Here is an 18,684-nt window from a genome sequence, read left to right on the forward strand (position 1 = left end):
CTGTTCATCAGATTATTTATTCACTTGATTTTTAGATTCACTTGTTGATAGATGTGTATTTGTTGTTCATAATTTGTATCTTTACCTTTTTCTTCTTCCTCCTCTTCTTAAAGGATACCTTTCAGCATTTCATATAATACTGGTTTGGTGGTGATGAACTCCTTTAGCTTTTTCTTATCTGTGAAGCTCTTCTATCTTTAATCTTGGCTCTACCATTCTAATACTATCATGTGGTATTTAGGGCTTCTATCTTGACAATTATTGATAGTAAAATATGGCATTCAAAATTTGTGGCCAGGCCAGTGTAGCTCAGTGATTGAAGGACAACTTAGGAACCAGGAGATCATGGTTCGATTCCCAATTGGGACACATGCCCGGGTTGCAGGCTGGATCCCCAGTGTGGGGCGTGCAGGAGGCAGCCAGTCAATGATTCTCTCTCATCATTGATGTTTGTATCTTTCTCTCCCTCTCCCTCCCTCTCTGAAATCAATATAAACAAAATATTTTTTAAAAGAAGACAGATCAGAATAAAATTGAAATCAGATAAATATAAACTTAAATGTATTTGTGAGCATTTGTTGAAATGAGAAAGGGAGTAGGAAAGTGATCATTATGTTGCTTAAAGTGTTGTCGTCACGTCTCTACCAATATTGTCGGAGAAGGAGGCAGTTTAACCCTTTGACCAAAGCGTGTAGTGGCCCAGGAAGACTTGGTTAGTGTCGAAATGGCAAAACACGTCCCAGGCTATCAGAGCCAGTATCTCTAAAACACAATGTCCTTTGGACCAGTTCTAGGGTCAGCCAGCCTTCTGGACTTAATTGGCTTTCGTTGGTAAGTTAATCTGCCAGGGAGAGAATGTATTGACAGGCAGATAGGAATGTCTGGTCTGCTTGGCAGTCATAATTGTAAAGTAAATTCATAAATTGTCTTTGAGGCGGACGTTAGTCTCCGGCAAGTTTTATTAAGTTGTCTCAGCTCTCCAGGGTGCTTACGGCCTTTAGTGGGAACGCTCTCAGCGCCTCCAGTCCTACGCGAGGAGGTCAGATGTTGGACCTTGGTAACCTCACTAGGAGACACAGCCTGGGAGGCCCATCCGGAGAGCTTGTTAGTTTCTCATCAGGAACATTCTAATTACCAGCCCACGGGCTCACGGTTACCACTCAGTCGGTGCCTTCTTCAATAACTCAGCGAGGGCACCACTGTCTCCTGTACACTAGTAAGTCCAGAAATCGTGCTCTCAGGCAACTGCCTCCACCGTAGGACTCTGCCCAGGATGCAACTTTCACCTCTAAGAATGGGAGGGGGAAAGGGAGAGAGGGGGAAGGAAGGGAAGGGAGGGAAGAATGAATGAATTCAGGAGCCAGTTCGCTTGGTCTGAATCCCAAGTCTAGCACTTAGTGGCCACGTGATCTTGAGCAAGTTACTTACTATCTTAGTGCTTTTCGGTCCTCGTTTGGAAAATGGGATCATAGGATCCACTTCCTATCCTGTGAGGATTAAATATGCAAAAATACTTAGGCTGGTACCTGACACACTGAGAATGGCTTTGCATTTTACTCCCGATACATTTTCTAATAGATCGCACTTTTGCATTTTGCCGCCGAAACTATAAAAATCCTAAAACCAATTTCTCAAGTGCAGAAAATGAACAAGCATAGTGCCCACTGATGAGGGAAACACTTATCCCATAGACGTAAAAATAGCGAGGTTGTGCTTGTTAAATTTTAATGAATTGACTGGGCATCTCATTAAATGCAGATTCTGATGCCACTGGTCCGGGACCAGAAAATTCTGCATTTCTAGCACCTTCCCAGGTGATGCTCACGGTGCTGGTGTGTGGACCTCACGTTGAGTCACCAGCCTATGGACTGTTTGAGTCAAAGAGGAAAAAAGAACTAGAAGGAAGGATCCCAGCCGATTTGGCTCAGTGGATAGAGCGTCACCCTGCAGACCGAAGGGTCCCGGGTTCGATTGCAGTCAAGGGCATATACCTCGGTTGCAGGCTCCACTCCGGGCCAGGCCCTGGTTGGGGCTCATGCAGGAGGCAACCAATCAATGTCTCTCTCTCACATCAGTATTTCTGTCTTTCCCTCTCTCTCTAAAAATCAATGGGGAAAAACTGGGTGAGGATTAAAAAAAGAACTAGGAGGAAGAAAGGAAAATAACATATTTAAAATGCCAGGAGAGTCCTGGCTGGGTAGCTCAGGTGGTTACAGAGATGTCCCCATATGCCAAGGTTGTGGGTTTGATTCCTGGTCAGAGCACATACAAGAAGCAACCAATGAATGCATAAATAAGTGGAACAACAAATCAATCTCTCTCTCTCAAATCAACAAATAGAAAAAAAAATTTTGATAATAAATTCCAGCCTGGCTGGTGTGGCTCAGTGGTTGAATTTTCCTGCCCTCCAGTGTAGTCACCCGGTGACTAAAGAGAGTCGTGGTAGGTTCCTGTGGCATAATTCTGGGGACTCAAACCTGAGCTCACTCCTCCAAAAGCTCCCAATGACTTCGTCAGGAACTAAGTAGTTTCACAATTCCCAATATTAATCCCCATGTCCTGTTAAAAATTGCTAGAGTGGTTTGTTTCCTGTAAGTCATCAATGACACACACAAAAAATGGTTAATTGCATATCACCCACTTTAAAAATAAAGTGCCACATACATCTATTTCAGAATGGGGGGAGGGCATGCAAGACTAACACACAAAACCTGTGTAAACCTCTGGGGAAAAAGATCAGTAAATACACTAAAATGTTACTGTAGGCTTCCCTGGTGACCGAACTATGGGTAATTTACACTTTATTTTTGTTTATCCTTCTTTAATGTTTAAGGGAAAACTTAAAAGCCATTTTTTCCCCACAAACAAAAGAAACAAAATCCTCCTACAGAGAAAAAAAAAAGTAATTTCTGAATGTAAATTGAAATGTTTTAGGCCACTAAGAGGATTAACTAAAGGTGTCAGTCTGCATGTAGCACGGTAATACACACACAAGTATGTATCATGGTCTAAATTGGGGAGCGCACCCCCATAGTTCATGATCTCAGAACAAATGTTTGTCTGTTCTGGTGGCACAGCCCAGCTGGCTGCTCGCTGGAAAAGGGCAGCTGTCTGGGGAGCTAAACATACGAGGTGAGACTAGCCAGGGCCGCCACTGTCGGCGAGCTTTCCGTTTATGAGGACGGAGTCTATCCCTGTGCGCTGGCTGGCTGCTTTAACAGGCATCACACAGAATGGAACGGCCTTCACCTACCTAACCATTAAATGAGATTTCAGAAAGGGAAAAAGTGGAATGAGCCATGGAGACTGCCTTTTAAATAGCCCTCCTTTTGTTTTGTTTTTTTAACTTTCCACATAACTAACATTTATACATATATTTCTGGATTACTCTTTATTCGCCCATTTTCTCTACCCACTGGGGTCATGACTTAGGACCCAGGCAAGGACACAAGTCAGACTTCTTTATTCTCTGGCAGAAATTACCACAAAGGGTCACAATGCATTTGCCATCATCAAAAAAGCAGATAATATAAACCATTCTATATATATATATATATATATATATATATATATATATATATATATTTTTTAAATTGATTTCAGAGAGAAAGGGAGAGGGAGAGAGAGATAGAAACATCAGTGATGAGAGAGAATCACTGATCCGCTGCCTCCTGCACACCCCACACTGGGGATCAAACCTACACCCTAGCTTGTGCCCTGACCGGGAATCATAAAGTAGATCATAGTTTTTAAAATTTCCTTTAAGGTTTAACTTAGAAAATAAGATTAGAGGCAAGAATAATATTTTTATGAAATAAGAAAAGCAACTCCCAAAAGCAATGGGAGTTGGGGGAAAACTACACGTCTCTTGGGAACTGCTGGGCTGGACTACTTTTGTTCAAACTGCCACATAAGGATCCTGAACCACCACTCCACCCTTTTTTTTTTTTAAGGGACATACCCTTAATTGTCAAATCTCCAATATCTTATAAAAATGCAGCTTAACAGCTTGAAAAAATGTTGCCCAGCTGAGTGTACCACCAGAACTCTTAAGGATTTACACTTTGTTCTTAACCTGAAGTTTTGCTTTGAGAATAGGACACCTTCCGTAAACAGTTTTACATAAAGAAATAACCCCACACACTTAGAGAGTTTGCGAAAATAAAGTTGGGATGTTTATTACTTTTTTTACTGGCAGCATGAAAATCACTAGAAACTGTACTTTTGTCCTTTCAAATAATCTGCATTAAAATCATACTTTTCCAAATAATTGATATAGAAGATAAAATTCAGTTTAAAAATCCTCAAAATATTTAGATATCAAAGACAGAAATACTGATTTTTTTATTCCATTAATGATGAGAACAAGAGGTCCAGTTTAATCAAGATCTGACATTTATAAATTTTAAGCATTTAAGTGAGCTAAAAGATCAAAGGATTAATGATACCAGTTACAGGGAGAGAAGATCCTCTGTGCGTTTTCTAGATTCATTATGGTAGCTACGTACGTGGGGCATCACAGAAGTTCTCAGATCCAGTGTCAAATAATGGGATTTGGGCAAGTGCTCTTGACATCACCTTTATTTAACAGGCACTACATGCACACGATGCAGGTAGGGGGCGTTTATGGATCCATGCAGTAAAGACAGGACGGACTGGACTGCTGCCCATGTGCACTGAGCCAGTCAGGGTGCTGCTCCACGTCTCTCATGCTCAGTGGTTTCCATGGAAATAAAGGCAGAAGCAGAAATGTGTGCACACGCCACAGCATCCTCTTCATTTGGTCTCCTGTGCTTTCTTTGCATTCTGTTTTTCTTTTGCCTAGAAATTAAAGATAGTATCTTACAAAATCTCCAAGGTCTGTTTTAGAGCATATTGACTGTATCCGGCATTTGTCAAAAAACCCGCTATTCGGTACAGTACTGTACTTATTTTTCCCTCCGCTGTATCACAAGTTGCTTAAGAGAGAAGAGGTGTCTTATTCCTGTGTACAGCCAGAGGCTTTAACAGAGTGCCCGACCTATAGCTGCCGCTGGATAAATGATGAGTAATTAAAACATTTCAAAAATTTTAATCAAATAATAATCTGAGTTCTCTTCAGAATCTAGGGAGAGAACATTGCATATAGACAAGAAATAAACGCATCTCAATATTGTCTATGCAATGTGAATAATGAAAAAACAGTTTGGAGAAACAGACAAAAGCTACAAGGTCAATAACAACCTCTTCAATAAAACAAATGCAACAGCAAGGACAGACTGTACTGTGCTCCATTAACACCAGACATTCACACACTGCCACCCTGTGTCCACAATGGGAACTGCGGTTCTAATGCAAAATCTGAAAAGCTATGTTCTCTAACTAGGCTTTTTTAAAATAAAAATTCTGGAATTATACTGTCATTAAACCCAAACAAGAATTGTCCTTTTCCTAATTGCACAAAAATGTTTATGCACAGAACGAAATTTTAAAAATGTGTTTTTATTGACGTTAGAGAGAGGGAGATATTGATTTTAGGAGACGGAGAAATAGAAACATCAATGATTAGAATCATCGACTGGCTACCTCCTGCACACCCCCTACTGGGGATTAAGCTCATAACCCAGACAAATGCCCTGACCAGGAATCAAAACATGACCTCCTGGTTCATGGGTCAACCTCAACCACTCACCCACACATGCCAGCCCACAGAACAATTTTAGAGCAAAGTACATACATTTAAATGTTCTCAAATAACATGTGTCTGCTCCTTAATAATATTTATATATAAATGTGATATAACATATCCTATGATTTAGTCCGTCTTGTCTTATTATTTTCAATAGAGAACTATTTCATAGTGTTTCCTACAAAGAACACAATAGCTAGGTGTTCTGTTAACAGAGGAATTTTGAAAATCACAGAACCTTAACCTAATCTAAAACTTTAAAAATCAGTTTCCTGCCCTGACCGGTTTGGCTCAGTGGATAGAGCGTTGGCCTACGGACTGAAAGGTCCCGGGTTCGATTCCGGCCAAGGGCATGTACCTTGGTTGCGGGCACATCCCCGGTAGGGGGTGTGCAGGAGGCAGCTGATCGATGTTTCTCTCTCATCGATGTTTCTAGCTCTCTATCCCTCTCCCTTCCTCTCTGTAAAAAAATCAATAAAATATATTTTTTTTAAAAATCAGTTTCCTATCTTGGACTTTCATAACCTTAATACCCTGAGCTATATAAACAGAGAAAGGTGTATCACAAAGAGAAGATTTAGCAGTCTTCTGCAGTAAGTTTTGCGTTTAATGGTAAGTTGAAGCCCACGTTTTTTGGGATCTGGGTAATGAGGTGCACACAAAAACCTTAACTCTCACTTCATATTATTTAGAATGTATGCTCATGTATCTTTGCTTCATAAACTTTAAAATTAATAAGGAAAATATACCTACCATGTGTACTCTGGTCTTTAAGTTATCTTTTTTTTAATTTTATTTTTATTATTATTTTTTCCATTTTTAATTTTTTTGTTAATCCTCACCCAAGGATATTTTTTCCATTGATTTTTAGAGAGAGTGGAAGGGAGGGGAAGAAAGAGAGAGAAATATCAATGTGAGAGAGACGTCGATTGGTTGCCTCCCCCATGCACCCTGACTGGGGCTAGGGATCAAATCTGCAACCAAGCTGTATGCCCTTGACCGGAATCGAACCCGGTACCCTTGTCATCAGGCCGATGCTCTATCCACTAAGCCAAACCAGCTAAGGCTAGTCTTTTAAGTTAAAGGTTCAATATTTTGTTTGCCTAGCAGTGTCTTCTCAAAGCATTTCTGAAAATGTGGTACACACCAGCTGCCTTAGAGTCATCGCTTAGGGGGTGCGGGGCTTATTAAAGATTCCTTCCTCTGTATCAGAATATCTGGGGAAGGGCCAAGGAACATGTATTTTAAAGAGTATCCAGCGAGGGGTCACTTTCAGAAACAATGATTTACGTATAAACATAAAAAATGTGTTTCATTTATTCAACAAGTATTTTATTTAAGTACCTTAAAGAAAAACAATCTTAGAATATTTCATTAGCAGATGCTAGCTTCCCACCCTTGGAAAGAATACCAGCTTCGGGATAGGGAAACTAGTTCTTAGTCTTGGCTACATTTGTTTCCCTCGCCAATGTACATTCTAGTTCTAAATTCTGTGATAATTCAATTTTTGCTCAATTAAATAAGAAAAATCTATTATTTCCATTATTAACATTAAGATTTGTTAGTAGCTTAAAGAAAGGGCAATGTTTTAAATGTCATTCTAATATAGCACAGCCTGAGCTGTGACATGGAGGATTCTAGGAGGTGAAGCAGTGGGGCAGCCCTTGTTTCTCGTTTACAGATATCTGGCTGAACTAATGCTCATCTAGAATATAAAACAAATAAGTAAAAGTCAAACAAATAAAAGTCAAAAAGCTTCAACACATTTTACCTCTACTTAAGCTAAAACAAACATTTTTTTTTTGAGAATCTAAATCTAATTTAATATAGTCAACAATACTGTAATAACTATCTATGATGACGGTCCCTAAATTGTCAGCGGTAACATATATAAATGTCTGTCTGCTGTGCTGTACACATACAAAATAGTATTGAATGCAAACTGTAATATAAAAATAAATAAATTCCACAAGGACAAAAAAAAATGGGTGTGTGTGTATACTAGTAAATATTCAGCAGTAAAATCCTTACCTTTTCTACTAGTGGTATTAACTGCTGGTGTTCTGCTAACGTCTTTAACAATTCCATAATGAATGGCAGGTAATTATGTTTCCTTCTGATATTTTCAATCTGAAAATAAAACAATTATCAAACCACAGGGTGCATTTCTACTAAGTTTCTGACATTTTGATTTTGCATACAACTCAAAATTGAAATGGGGAAAAATCCTCCATTCTCAAAAGAAAACTATTAGAAATAATGAGATCCAGTTCCCACTGAGAATAAACATGGAGAGTTTCTGAGCATGGCTTACTACTACTGACATAATTAAATCAAAACTTTTTATAAAACCTAAAAAATTGGAAAGCAAAATTAAAAAAAAATAAACTCAAATTGGTAATAGAACCACACCAAGAGAAAATTTTTCAAGTGAATTTCAAAACATAGTATTTTGATTATACATTTAAAATAGGATATATCCTAAGGAAAAAATTGAAATTCCTGGTATTGTTATTCTGAACGAATCTATATATATCTATATAGATATATATATAGATATATATATGTGCACGCGCACGCGCACACACACACATATATATACCCTATCCTATCCTATATAACAAAAGCCTAATATGCTAAGTGTCTGGTTGTCTGGTCATCCGTTCAACCAATCAAAGCGTAATATGCTAATGATATGCTAAGGCTGTTCAACCGCTCGCTATGACATGCACTGACTACCAGGGGGCAGACAGTCAACCAGTTGCTGACATGCACTGACCACCTGGGAACAGAAGCTCCAACCAGGTTAGCTTATTGCTGGGGTCCGGCTGATCGGGACTGAGCGAGGGCCAGGCATGCCCTGGAGTCCTCCCGCAGTCCCTCCCAGGCTGGGCAACCTCCCACGTCCCTCCCCGGTCCCAATCGTGCACCAGTGGGGTCCCTCGGCCTGGCCTGCACCCTCTTGCAATCCTGGACCCCTAGGGGGATGTCAGAGAACTGGTTCCAGCCTGATCCCGCAGGCCAGGCCAAGGGACCCCACTGGTGCATAAATTCATGCACGGTGCCTCGTGTGTGTGTGTGTGTGTGTGTGTGTGTGTGTGTGTGTGTGTAGCATAAAGCATATAAACATCTCTATATACAAATGCTATATATATGTAGCATAAAGCAAATAAGTAATTATGTTACTGTTGTTAGGAACCAAGATTTTCAGATTAAGAGAAAAGATGCAAATGCTTAACTTCAAGTATAAAGCCCTTTAATCCTAAATACGAGCATTAATAGGAACTCTCATTATATTTTTCTCTCCAAAAATGAAACCAAAAAAAATACATTTCTTAGCTCTGAAAAGGTCTAGAAATAAAGGCCAATCAGTATCACTGAGTACCCAGAGAGATGGTTTCTAATACCACTTCCCACCAAAGGACCCAGGGCTTCTTGAAGAAATGGCTGATTCCAAGTCTGAGGTGGGAAATGTACAAGGTGGGCCTGAAACATCAGTCACTAGAACAGAAGCTACGAAGGAAGAACAGTCATGTCAAAGGACTCAGGAGACAGCTTGCAATGACCCCTACTGGCCAAAGGGGGGATAATTTGAGCATCAGCAATATCTGCAGGGAACTGAAGCATCAAATAGGTTAAAAATCTGTTCGTAATACTTTTTAAAAAATTAAAAAGAAAGACAGCGCACTAGTTACTTTTGTAGAATGCCAGGGAATCAACTCATTCTGAAAACTAGTAAGTAATGGGAGAAAAGTGGTCACTATTAGAAAAACCTTCATGTCAAAATATACCATTCCATTTTAAAACATTAAAGGAACAAATTTTTTTAAATACCTTGTATCTTTTCAATTTCTGTACTTCTTCTTCAATGAGCATCTGATTTTTGGCGAGTTCTGACTGAATAGCACTTAGCATACTACCCTGGTCTGTATCCATGGGTTCCTCCTTAGGGAAAAGGAAAGAAAAACACACCCTAATAACTGAGGCTTAAGTGCAGAATATTTTCAAATGATAAACACAGTACAATTCCTTTAAAATTTTACCCTTAATACAGTAACAGAATTCCAGCCGAATAAATGCAATATTCAAGGATAAAAACCCTAAGTAATACCTTCCATATTTCTATATTCTGCAATACATACTGTTTACCTAAAAGTAATCTATACTGTAATATATTTAAATCTATACCCTTCCATTCAGCTATAAATTTGCTTAAATATACTCTTAAGAAAATGTGGTAAAAGAATGTAAAAAGGTCTTTTTGTCTGTTACTAATTCTCTCCAATCCTATTTACTACAGAAAGATAATCATAAAGACTAGTAAAGATTATATGTGAGCCTAAATGTACGCAATTGAGCCCTAGCTGGTTTGGCTTGGCAGGGTCCCGGATTCGATTCCAGCCAAGGGCACATGCCTGGGTTGTGGACTTGATCCTCAGTAGGAGGGAGGCATGAGGCAGATGATCAATGATTCTCATCATTGATGTTTCTATCTCTCTCTCCCTCTCCCTCTCTGAAAACAATAAAAATATTTTTTTAAATAATAAATAAATGTACCCAATTGATTCTGTGAAAAATGCAGTCTAACTTGCTTAAATGACAGTAAATAATTGCTAACACTTATTTAGCACACACTACTTCTCAGTCACTGTTTAAAGTGGTTTACATATATTATCTCAGTTAATCCTCACAACAACCTTCTAAGGTAAATACTATTATCCTCATTTTACATAAGAAACTGAGACAAAAGAAATACACTCACATTAATGCATCCACCACAAGAGCTGAATCTAGGCAGCCTGACTCCTGAGGGTGTTCTCTTAACCACCACTCAGGACACTTGATTCAGTCTACGTTTGAAAAAAGAAGAGGAAGGAAGGAAGGAAAGGAAAGGAAAGAATGGAAAGGAAGGAAGGGAGGAAGGAAGGAAGGGAAGGGAGGGAGGGAGGGAGGGAGGAGAGGGGAGGGGGGAAGGGAGAGGGAGAGGGAGAGGGAAAATCCTTCCCCTGAGAAAATGACTAAGCCAGAAAACATGGCCACGAACCTCAGCAAGTTGTCTCTGTAGCTCGGCTATCTTCTGTTCATATATCATTTTTCTGTCAGACACGATGGCCATTAAGTTAAATCGAATTTCCCCTTCACTGTACCTAAAAAGAGGTCAAGTTTATAATGTAATAAAGAATTGTAACACTATTACAATTAAGATAATCTGCTGTGATTACCCCATGATTCTCTGGGAGATCAAAGTCAGTGGTTCATGCATTGGAAGATTCCACATAGTAAAGATGCCAATTCTCCTCAAATTGATACAAATGTTTCACACAATTTCTATGCAAGTCCCAGCAAGAATGTTAGCAGATACAAGTTTATACTGAAATTTGCATGGAAGGCGGAGGGTCTAGAATGGCTAGAACAATTCGGAAGGAAAGGAATAAAGCAGGAGGCGGCACTGTCCCTGATGACAAGACTTAAGCTACAGTAACCAAGATGGTGGTGCTGACAGACACACAGATCAGTGGAACAGGACGGTGAACCCAGCAACACCCCACACATACGCCCACGGTTCTGTCCCAGGTGTGGGGCCAGTTCCGTGGAGGAAGGACGGCCTGCTCACCCAAAGACATGTATAAAAATTAACTCCAAATAAATCACAGACTTAAATGAAAACTGTTCAACCACAATAAACCTATAAAAGACAATAGCAAAATCTTTGGAATCTAGGGCTAGGGAAAGAATTCTTAGACTTGACAATAAACATACAATTCAAGGGGATTGAGAACTTTTGCTCTGAAAGACCACGCTGGGAAGAGGGGGATGGGCTACGGGCTGGGACACAGTATGTGCAGACAATGTGTCTAAGGACGGGCAGTATCTAGAGTAGGAAAAGAACTTCAAGGCTCAACCGTCAAAAAAGAAACAATCTAATTACATACAAAATAGGCAAAAGGCACACATCCTTAGTCACTAGGGAAATGCAGATTCAAATCATGATGAAATATCACTACCCACCAATCAAAATGGAAATAAAAAACTTTGACAAAACCAAATGCTAGCGAGGCCGTGGAGAAACTGGCTCCCTCGTACATTACGAGTGGGAATGTAAAATGTATAGCCACGCTGGAAAAGAGTTTGGTGGTTTCTTAAAAAATGAAACATGCCTTACCATACAACTCAGCAGTGTGCTCTTGGGCATTTACCCCAGGGAAACGAAAGCTTAGGTTCACACACAGATCTGTCTACATGTCTGTGATAGCTGTATTCGTAACAGCCAAAAACTGGAAAACGATCCAGACGTCCTCCAGTGGGTGAGTGGGCAAAACAATGGTATATCCATACCACGGACTATTGTTCGAAGAGATTCAACTATCAATACACTTAACCTACAGGAATTTCTAGAGAACTGTGCTGAAAGGAGCAGGTCCAAAAAGGTGACACGCTGCACGATTCCGTCTATATAACATTCTTTAAATGACAAAAGTGATGTGGGGCGGTGGCGGGGGAGGGAGATGGTTGAGGCTCTAATGGGCCCTGAGGACGCCTGGGAATTACTCGGTACCTTGACGGTGCCAATGTCAGCATCCTGGCTATGGCATGGCAATAGTTTTGCAAGGTGTCACCAATTGTAGGATGAAGGGCACACAGGATCACTCTGCATTCTTTTTATAACTATCTTAAAAAGTTTAATGAAGGAATATACAGTGGGGCCTTGACTTACGAGTGTCCCCCACTAATGAGTTTTTTGAGATACCAGCTGTCTCTCGGCTGATTTTTTGCTTTGAGTTGACAGAGTAATTTGAGTTAACGAGCTCCTTAACGAGCTCGGTCTCGGAACGAATTAAACTCGTAAGTCAAGGCCCCACTGTATGCTCAAAACAAAACTCTGCAAAGTAACTGCATGAAACATCTAATTTCATGGCGATCTGTGTTTAATTCCGCTAAGACAGGGCAGGATCTAGAGGTTTTCTGACACAGATTCCCTGAGCCCAGTAATCAAAGGCAGATAGTCAGTGAGCATTGCTAAGATAAAAATGAAGTAAAAGTTTTTTTAAATGTTTAAAAACCAAACCAGAATGTTATGCGAAGGGGGTTAGCGGAGCATTTACTTCTGTATCCTCTTCTCTATGACGGGCCTCACGGCGCTGATCCAGTCGTCCTGACTGCAGGCCCCTGGAGAAAGGGGGAAGATTTCCGTCAACGCAAGTCAGCATCAGCACCACTTCATATCTTTGGTCCAAAGCATCTCCTTTTATAAATAATTTAGGAAATTCAGGATGGTCAAAATCCTTTTAGCATAACTGTGTTCAGCTTCCATTCTTACTTATTAAAATCAATAAAAATACATACACTTTTCTGAAAGTTAACTAAAAAAATAAATAATAAATTATGTCATCTAAGAGTTAAAATGTTTTTCTCTTAGAAAAAAATTAAAGGTTCCAACTGAATTGCAGTGGTCAACATGCCCTTCCTATCTGTTCACTTCATGAAGGACTGAAGAGCGAGGGGTGTCCCGAGAGCGCCCTATGTCGTCGTCGCCGTCGCCTCCAATCTCTGTAGCATGGAGGCTAACACAGAGTGAATTCCGTTTGCTCCTGGCCAAGAGGGAAGCAGCAGGAACAGGAGCCGGTTACCTAAGTCAATCGGTCCCTCCCGCAGTCCATCCAGTTCATAGAGTCTTCCGTTCACAGGAACGTAACTGACAAAGTGAAACGCATCCTCTTCTTTGGTTGGTGTCTTCGCGTCGAATTCGAACATCTGCTGTCTGCAGTGAAGAAGGAAGCAGTGAGAGGCAAGCAAGGCGGGAGGGACGCAGGGTCGACTCAGCACCCCGTCTCTCACCTGGCGAAGCTGTTGTGTACTTGTCGGATCACATCGGAGTTGCTCAGTGCCAAGCCTTTCATCTAAAATAATTTGGAAAAGTCGCCCATTAAAACAAGAACTGTCACAAAGAGGGCACTTTCGGAATAAGGTGGTGGTACTCACGGCTGCATCAAAGCTTTGGGAAAATTCTTTAAACTCTGACAACGTCTCTCCTAAATGGACGTCTTGATGAGTACAGTTCAGCAACACACTCACTATGGCTTGCGTAGCACAAGCATTATTAATGACCTATCAAACAGAAAAGGGGAGATACCATCAATTTGTTAGAAAACAGCCTGACCAGCTCAGCGGTTGAGCGTCCACCTATGAACCAGGAGGTCACGGTTTGATTCCCGGTTAGGGCACATGGCCAGGTTGTGGGTTCGAATCCCAGTTGGGGGGGGGGAGGCCTCACCTTCCTCATCAGTGAAATGGTAGCTAGGCAACGATATTTTACAGAGAAGCACTACCAAACTGTCCTTCCTGGGTCTTCACACACACACTGTGATTACTAGATCATTTCTTCCCTCAACATTTTATTCATCAATGATCCAGACACACACACCTCCAACTAGAGCATATGATTAGCCTCAGTCAGCCAGTGTTACTGCCTCTCTAAATGGATGCAGATCTTTGGGGAGCTCAATAATTTTGAAGAATGTAAAGGGGTCCTAAGACAAAAAGTTGAGCACTGCTACATAACAAACACATGGGGAAAGATTGTTCACGAGACTTCGGCGTACCCAAGGACCATACCTGCTTGGCAAAAAAGATTGTGTCGAGTCTGGAGTCCTGAACCACAGAGCCTGCTGGTTCCTCTCCTGGCTGCCACTTGAAAAGAAAAATTAGCCCGTGAACTGGCCTACAAAATAAAACACAAATTAGTGACACCACAACCTGCTGCTGCTTTTTATTTTTTTTTATTTTATTTTATTGTTTAAAGTATTACAAATAGTAGTACATATGTCTCCTTTTTTCCCCCAATGACCTTCCCTCGGCCTCCCCTACCCCCCAGCACATGCCTTCACCCCACCCTCCCAGTGTCTCGTGTCCATTGGTTATGCTTATATGCATGCATACAAGTCCTTCAGTTGATCTCTTACCCCCCCCCACCCAACACTCCCCAGCCTTCCCGCTGTACTTTGACAGTCTGTTCGATGGTTCTCTGCCTCTGTATCTATCTTTTTGTTCATCAGGTTATAATGTTCTTTATTATCCATAAATGAGTGAGTTCATGTGGTATTTTTCTTTCACTGCCTGGCTTATTTCACTTAGCATAATGCTCTCCAGTTCCATCCATGCTGCTGCAAATGGTAAGAATTCCTTTTTTATAGCAGCATAATATTCCATTGTGCAGATGTACTAGTTTTCTAATCCACTCATTTGCTGATGGGCATTTAGGCTGTTTCCAAATCTTAGCTATTGTAAATTGTGCTGCTATGAACATTGGGGTGCATATATCCTTTCTGATTGGTGTTTCTGTTTTCTTGGGATATATTCCTAGAAGTGGTATTACTGGGTCTGCTGCTGCTTTAAACACATTGTCAGTATATTACATTTTACTCAACTACTTAACAAATACAATGCAAATGAAGTAAATTCAAATTTTTTTAAGGTTTCTATTGCTCCTCAGTCGCTAGAATGTTGCCTGACACAGGCTAATAAAACTTAAAATTATATCAGTTAAAAAAGAACTATAATGAAAAGCTTGTTCTCAAATCTGCCGATTATTCATTTCTACCTTATATCACTTAACTTAAACAAAGGAAATAAGAACAAAGCAAAACTAGAAGAAGCTGCCAACCTAAACTGAATTCCAACGCATATGAATAAAATTCAGAGAGGATGTCTGCAGATAAATGGCTGATAGCACATGCAATATGAAATGCAGAGTCACTTCATGTCATTCTCGGATGCATGAACAATCCTCATGCTAGTGCGAATGGAAGCTGTCATCTGGTACAGGAGGGAGTCACCACTTTCCTGAAGGAACTGTTGTGGCCCAGGAAACATCCAGTCGACCCTCTAGGATTCTCTCCAGTCTCTTTCACAACTGCCTGCCATGCAATAAAAATCTCTCCTCTCCTTTGAAGCCAATTCCAAGGTGCATCTTTAATTAACCTTCCCTGACCACTCAGTCGAAACTGATCTCTTATTCCATCTACAGTGACTGCGCTTTTTGTGGGGAAGGGGGAGGTGGGGAAGCAAACCATCCCCTTCTTACTATGAAAACAGAGGCCATATCCCAATGGTCCCTGCTGTCCCTCTTAGAAGCCAACTTGCCTCCAGCCAAGAACTTGCTCACTGGTGAGAACTCCCCTGCCCTCCCTCGCAATTCAGGGTCAGCGCTTGGGGGTAACGAGGTGGGGGGCGAGGAGAGGCTCAGAGGGGTGGTTCTACTCAGGGTGGGGGAAGAGGAAGGTGCTTCCTGGCACCCACATTTGGAATCTGGACCGCAACCTCCCAGAAGCACTGTGATAATGTGTAGACAAGTTTGCATTACTATTAATATGCATTATGAAATATATGCTAAAAATGTGTTCCATGTTCTAATCCATGATCTAGCTGTGAATGTTGTAGAAATCAACCAATTACTTTGTTGACATGGAATTACAGGGACTTAGTTTTTAATCCCTTGCAAGCTACTTATCTAGAAGCCTCAGGTTCATGGTTATAAAAGAAGAGTAGTAATTCCTATCTCATAGGACTGAAAAAACTTTAAAGAGATCGTGTAGTCAGCCTAGTGTAGTCCAAGAAAAATAAATAGACAATTGTTTGCTTACGTGGAGACGATTTTAACAGTTATATTATACTCACTTTAATTTTTCAAAATTCTCAGGTTCTAAACTCCATATCTCTTCTACCTGGGCTCCTCGGCAACCTGAAATAAGAAATTATTTCTTTAGAAAACAAAGTATGGACTCATTTTTCTCCAGCATTAAATATTAACTAAACGGTGTGCACATTTGGGATGATAAGACATGAGAAATTAAAATGGTAAAACTGACCAAGTTCACAGCCAAACCCTAGGCCAACAGTTCTCAACCTGTGGGTCGCGACCATCGGAAAACACATATATCATATCAGATACTTACATTAAGATTTGTAACAGTAGCAAAATTACGTTATGAAGTAGCAACGAAAATAATTTTATGGTTGGGGGTCACCAACCATAGAAGGGTCGCGGCATTAGGAAGGTTGAGAACCACTGCTCCATCCTGTACAATTTTCTAATCACCTGCAGTGGGAGTGTTTGCGTGCCTCCACTGACACGCCATCCACGTCTGTGCCTTCTCCACGCCTTCTGCATCTACTTTTTTCCCTGTCGCTAAGCTCTCCCAGCTCTGCCCTTGGCCCTCTTTTTTTCTTACTGTACATTTTTTAAGTGCTAAGAAATAACTGCCACTAACAGCGACTTCTAAATTTTTATTCTATTCTCTTTTCAACTACCTCAGAGTATTTGATAGAATTTACCAGTAAAACCATTTTGGCTGGAGTTGTCTCTGTGAAAAGATTTTAAATTACAATTTCAATTTCTTTAATAAATAAAAGGTTAAAGGGTTACCTATTTTTCTTGATTGAGCTTTGGTAATTTGTGTCTTTAAGGGAATGTGTATATTTCACTTAAGTTGTCAAATTTACTGGTATACAGATGCTTACAATATCCCCTTATTATCCTTTTAATGTCTGTAGATTCTGTGGTGATATCATCTATCTTCTTGCTGGTATTGGTCATTTGTGTGTCCTTTCCTCTTCTGATCAGTCTGGTTAGAAGTTTATCCATTTTATTGATCTTTGAGAAACCGGCTTTTGGTTTCATTTATTTTTCTTGATTTTTGTTTTATTTTTTAATTTATTGGGATGACATTGGTTAATATGATCATATAGGAGGTTTCAGGTGTGGGTTTCTTTTTATTGATTTCAGAGGAAGGGAGAGGGAGAGGGAAAGAGAGAGAGAGAGAAACATCAATGATGAGAGAGAATCATTGATTGGCTGCCTCCTGCGCGCCCCACACTGGGGGATCAAGCCCACAATCCACGCATGTGCCCTTGACTGGAATCGAACCCAGGACCCTTCAGTCCACAGGCTGACGCTCTATCCACTGAGTCAACCCAGCTAGGGTTCAGGTGTGGGTTTCTATGTTACAAGATCCGTATATTGCATGGTGCGCCCACCACCCAAAGCCAAAATTAATGGCTGTACCTCCTCCTCTCTAACCCATACTTCATATCACGCCAATCATCTCAGGCTCTGACCATTTTAAGAGACCTCTAGTTTCTCTCACTTCACTCCAATCTACTCTGCACACTACACATGGTACACCTTTCTCAGGCTTAACAAACGTCATTTCAGCATTCAAATACCTTTGACAGTGAAGTCCCCAGCGACTGCAGGGCAACACAAACTATACAACAGAGCATACAATCTGGCCTCGGTTGATCTTTTCAGCTTCAGACGCAAATAAATACTCCTCCAGTCTGTTAGGTTATGTGTTAGTCACTTTGCTAGCTGTTCCCTAAGCCACACGTGTGGCTTGAACATCAGTGCTGTTTACATTATTCCTTCTGCCTGTGTTCCTGTAACATTGGTTCACAGCACTCAGCGGCACTGCACCATGGTTTATTCACATTAAAAACCCTCACCCGCACCCCGCGTGGCTCAGGGGTCCGCCTGTGAACCAGGAGGTCATGGCTGGATTCCTGGTCGGGGCACATGCCCGGGTTGGGGCCGGATCCCCAGGAGGAGGCGTGCAAGAGGCGGCCGATCCGTGCTTCTCTCATTGACGTTTCAGTCTCTCTCCCGCTCCTTCTCTGAAGTTAACAAACATATTTAAAGGAGAAAAAAAAAATCCCCCAGAGCCTACCAGGGTACCTGACACACCGTAGGTCCACAATATGCGCTTGGTAAGTGATATTCCAAATATCCAGCTCTGCACAGTAGACAGTATCTGTGCCGACGTTTAATTTTTACCCCGAGTACAAGTTCTAACCTAACAGCTGGAATTAGTAACATTCCAGGAAATGTAACAGATAAAACTAAACGCACTGCCCCACCAAAAAAAAAAAAAGGAGGCTAGGAACAGGGGCAGGAACAGGGATGAGCAGTGCAGTGCGCTGGCTGTTCCGGGTGGAGGGCGAGGCACCGGGCCAGGAAGACA

The 18,684-nt window shown here is 41.0% G+C and overlaps 1 protein-coding gene across 2 annotated transcripts in view; it reads right to left on the reverse strand.

Moving 5' to 3' along the window:
• Positions 1 to 4,149: 4,149 nt before the first annotated feature.
• The window catches only part of UCHL5 (ubiquitin carboxyl-terminal hydrolase L5), a 15,025-nt gene continuing 490 nt past the window's right edge, over positions 4,150 to 18,684 (reverse strand). The window contains exons 2-11 of one of the 2 annotated variants that reach the window (XM_005882433.2): positions 16,343 to 16,406; positions 14,282 to 14,387; positions 13,649 to 13,774; positions 13,505 to 13,566; positions 13,297 to 13,427; positions 12,772 to 12,835; positions 10,713 to 10,815; positions 9,503 to 9,610; positions 7,700 to 7,798; positions 4,150 to 4,821 (exon numbers count right to left, since the gene is read on the reverse strand). In XM_005882433.2, the coding sequence (XP_005882495.1) occupies positions 4,777 to 4,821; positions 7,700 to 7,798; positions 9,503 to 9,610; positions 10,713 to 10,815; positions 12,772 to 12,835; positions 13,297 to 13,427; positions 13,505 to 13,566; positions 13,649 to 13,774; positions 14,282 to 14,387; positions 16,343 to 16,406 (908 nt within the window). In that variant the 3' untranslated portion in view covers positions 4,150 to 4,776. Of the gene's footprint in view, positions 4,822 to 7,699; positions 7,799 to 9,502; positions 9,614 to 10,712; positions 10,816 to 12,771; positions 12,836 to 13,296; positions 13,428 to 13,504; positions 13,567 to 13,648; positions 13,775 to 14,281; positions 14,388 to 16,342; positions 16,407 to 18,684 lie in introns of both variants that reach the window. The other variant, XM_005882432.2, reaches the window with a different exon arrangement.

The sequence above is a fragment of the Myotis brandtii genome, unplaced genomic scaffold (genome assembly GCF_000412655.1).
Source record: "Myotis brandtii unplaced genomic scaffold, ASM41265v1 scaffold717, whole genome shotgun sequence".
NCBI classification, from domain to species: domain Eukaryota; kingdom Metazoa; phylum Chordata; class Mammalia; order Chiroptera; family Vespertilionidae; genus Myotis; species Myotis brandtii.